At 42.0% G+C, this 3,521-nt stretch overlaps 1 protein-coding gene across 3 annotated transcripts in view; it reads right to left on the bottom strand.

Moving 5' to 3' along the window:
• Positions 1–212: 212 nt before the first annotated feature.
• ptprfb (protein tyrosine phosphatase receptor type Fb) overlaps positions 213–3,521 on the bottom strand; it is a 149,471-nt gene continuing 146,162 nt past the window's right edge. For all 3 annotated transcript variants that reach the window (XM_060867166.1, XM_060867158.1, XM_060867175.1), the window contains 2 exons: positions 2,861–2,996; positions 213–1,862 (listed from right to left, as the gene is read on the bottom strand). In XM_060867166.1, the coding sequence (XP_060723149.1) occupies positions 1,794–1,862; positions 2,861–2,996 (205 nt within the window). In that variant the 3' untranslated portion in view covers positions 213–1,793. The remainder of the gene's footprint in view (positions 1,863–2,860; positions 2,997–3,521) is intronic.

Here is a 3,521-nt window from a genome sequence, read left to right as displayed (position 1 = left end):
CATTTTTCTCTCTGTGGTTACAGTGCTAACAATAACAATAGCGACACGCTTAGAATAAATAAAGCTGACGTCTGACAGTAAAAACATGTTCGTCTTCAGAGTAAAGTTTTCCTTTAATGAAACCCTTTGATGATTTTTTTTTTCATAAATTTGAGAAAAACAAAACACAAAAAGAGACTTCAGATGTCAGTGTTGTACAAAAAAGTCCCCAAAACAATTATTCAACTTTATTAACATCAAGTTTTTAAATTTTCTTTTTCTTTTCTTGTAATTATTAACAAATAGAAAACAGAGTGTGTGTATACAACAGATTTCAACCCCTACAGCACGAACCATTCACAAGGTAGAAAGGAAACTTTTGGCCAACGTAGTGTGTGTTTATAACCAGGCCTCCGCTGTGCTTCATCAGAGAGAACTCACACACACACACACACACACACACACACACACACACACTCTCACGCACCCACACACACTCTCACACACCCACACACTCTCAGACACACGTGTGTGTGTGTGTGGTGTGTGTCAGGATTAATACAGTAGTTATTACTTTTTGCAGGATTAATACAGTTTCACCCCCCGCAGTCTCTCTGTAGTTGGTACGACCCGATCGTGTTCGTCTGCAGAACCGACCACTTATACATCTGGAGCTGTTTATATACTATATGGATAATATTTATAACTTCTCATATTTATACGTGTATATTTATATATTTATATTTATATATATATTCTGTATAAAAAGTTCACTTGTGGAGTGGTTAATACTGTACACTGGGATGAGAAAATCAGATTCAGAACCCAAACATATCGTTTCAGACATTTCCCGTTATTTATAGACGCCACGTACTGTACAGACACGTGCCGATCATCAAATACGCCAGAGAGCCAACGTTCCACAGGAGTCACATGACCCAGCTCCGTCCAATCAGCAGGATTCATGTTAGCGGTTACAGAGCCAGTGGATATCAACATGTTTGTTTGTTTGTTTGTTTGTTTATGGTTTATTGTGATTCTAACAGATAATATTGAGATTGTGATAACACTATTATCACAATATAAAATATCGGATCTCAGCGCACGCCTTTACGTGCTGCGAATTTCCGCCGTGGCGTGTGTTTAGTGTTGGTGACTTTTTTTTTCCCTTTTCCTCGATATTTCCTTTTATATAAAGAAACAAAGTTAACCCGCCGTGATGCGTCGAATAATAATAATAATAATAATAATAATAATTAAAACAAAAATACAAAAATTACAAATTATATATAAAAGAAATAAAATACAAAATAATAAAAGTGTGTTATGAATGAACTCTGACAGCAGCTCTGAGAACAGTGGTCCTCTGGTATTAGTACCTGTTAAAATCACAATCACACCCGTTGTGTGCTACAATAAAATAAAAAGAAATAAATTTACAATTAAAATTAAATAAAAAAAAAAAAAAATTATAAAAAAAACAGTACCACTTTATGGAAAAGAAAAAGAGGTGAGAAGGAAGTTAGATTATTAAACACATTAAAATATTCTAAATAAAGTCAGAATAAAATTTTATAATGATTAACAAAAAATCGCTACCAGTAGCCGTTTTGTGTGTGTGTGTGTGTGTGTGTGTGTGTGTGTAAAAGAGTCCAGAGCTGCTGAAGAGAAAAGAAGCTATGTTTGTGTACCATGTTTGTGTCATTGCACGCATCTCTCGTGCACACACACACACACACACACACACACACACACACACACACATACACACACACCAAAGTGTTTTCATTCCCGGTAGATGAAGTCCCATAGTGTTACGTTGCATAGTGGTCGAAACTCCCCAGATATTCCAGAGCTGCTCGGTAACACAGCTGGTACTGGTCCTTATGGGGAAACACACACACACACACACACACACACACACAGCATTGTTAGTGTTCAGTTCATATTTCATCACAGAATTCACAAATAGGTGTTGAGTTGAATGATGGAGGTGAGTTGTGGTGTTGAGTTTAGGTGTTCAGTGCAAGTTGTGAGTGATGGTGTTGAGTGATGGTGTTGAGTGCAGGAGGTGAGTGATGGTGTTGAGTGCAGGAGGTGAGTGATGGTGTTGAGTGATGGTGTTGAGTGATGTGTTGAGTGCAGGAGGTGAGTGATGGTGTTGAGTGATGGTGTTGAGTGCAGGAGGTGAGTGATGGTGTTGAGTGATGGTGTTGAGTGACGGTGTTGAGTGACGGTGTTGAGTGATGGTGTTGAGTGCAGGAGGTGAGTGATGGTGTTGAGTGATGGTGTTGAGGGCAGGAGGTGAGTGATGGTGTTGAGTGATGGTGTTGAGTGATGGTGTTGAGTGACGGTGTTGAGTGACGGTGTTGAGTGATGGTGTTGAGTGATGGTGTTGAGTGACGGTGTTGAGTGATGGTGTTGAGTGATGGTGTTGAGTGACGGTGTTGAGTGATGTGTTGAGTGCAGGAGGTGAGTGATGGTGTTGAGTGATGGTGTTGAGTGACGGTGTTGAGTGATGTGTTGAGTGCAGGAGGTGAGTGATGGTGTTGAGTGATGGTGTTGAGTGCAGGAGGTGAGTGATGGTGTTGAGTGATGGTGTTGAGTGACGGTGTTGAGTGACGGTGTTGAGTGATGGTGTTGAGTGCAGGAGGTGAGTGATGGTGTTGAGTGATGCTGTTGAGGGCAGGAGGTGAGTGATGGTGTTGAGTGATGGTGTTGAGTGACGGTGTTGAGTGATGGTGTTGAGTGACGGTGTTGAGTGACGGTGTTGAGTGATGGTGTTGAGTGACGGTGTTGAGTGATGGTGTTGAGTGACGGTGTTGAGTGATGGTGTTGAGTGACGGTGTTGAGTGACGGTGTTGAGTGATGGTGTTTATACCTCGGTCTGCACCATTGCAGGTCTCTGAGTGCGCAGAGTTTTAACCGTCTGGAACAAATCCACCACACCTTCATATCTCATCCTCTCCAGAACGATGCTGAGAGTAATGAACACTCCGGTCCTGCCCACTCCGGCACTGAGGAAACACACACACACACACACACACACACACACACGCACACACACCACCCAGATTGCATATCAGTTAACAACGATTTAATCGTTATGATATTTAAATATACAGAATTAAAATCTTTAGAAAATACTGATATCAGTAATAACTATAAAAACATATTGTCTGTTTGGTGTGTGTGTGTGTGTGTGTGTGGTGTGTGTGTGGGGTGTGTGTGGTGTGTGTGTGTGTGGTGTGTGTGTGTGTAGTGTATGTGTGGTGTGTGTGTGGTGCGTGTGGTGTGTGTGTGTGCAGTGCGTGTGGTGTGTGTGTGTAGTGTATGTGTGGTGTGTGTGTGGTGCGTGTGGTGTGTGGTGCGTGTGGTGTGTGTGTGTGTGTAGTGTATGTGTGGTGTGTGTGTGGTGCGTGTGGTTTCTGTGTGTGCAGTGCGTGTGGTGTGTGTGGTGTGTGTGTGTAGTGTATGTGTGGTGTGTGTGTGGTGCGTGTGGTGTGTGTGTATGTGTGGTGTGTGTGTGGTGCGTGTGGTGT

This window comes from Tachysurus vachellii, chromosome 1 (assembly GCF_030014155.1).
Source record: "Tachysurus vachellii isolate PV-2020 chromosome 1, HZAU_Pvac_v1, whole genome shotgun sequence".
Taxonomy (NCBI): domain Eukaryota; kingdom Metazoa; phylum Chordata; class Actinopteri; order Siluriformes; family Bagridae; genus Tachysurus; species Tachysurus vachellii.
This window is presented reverse-complemented; position numbering and strand designations above follow the sequence as displayed.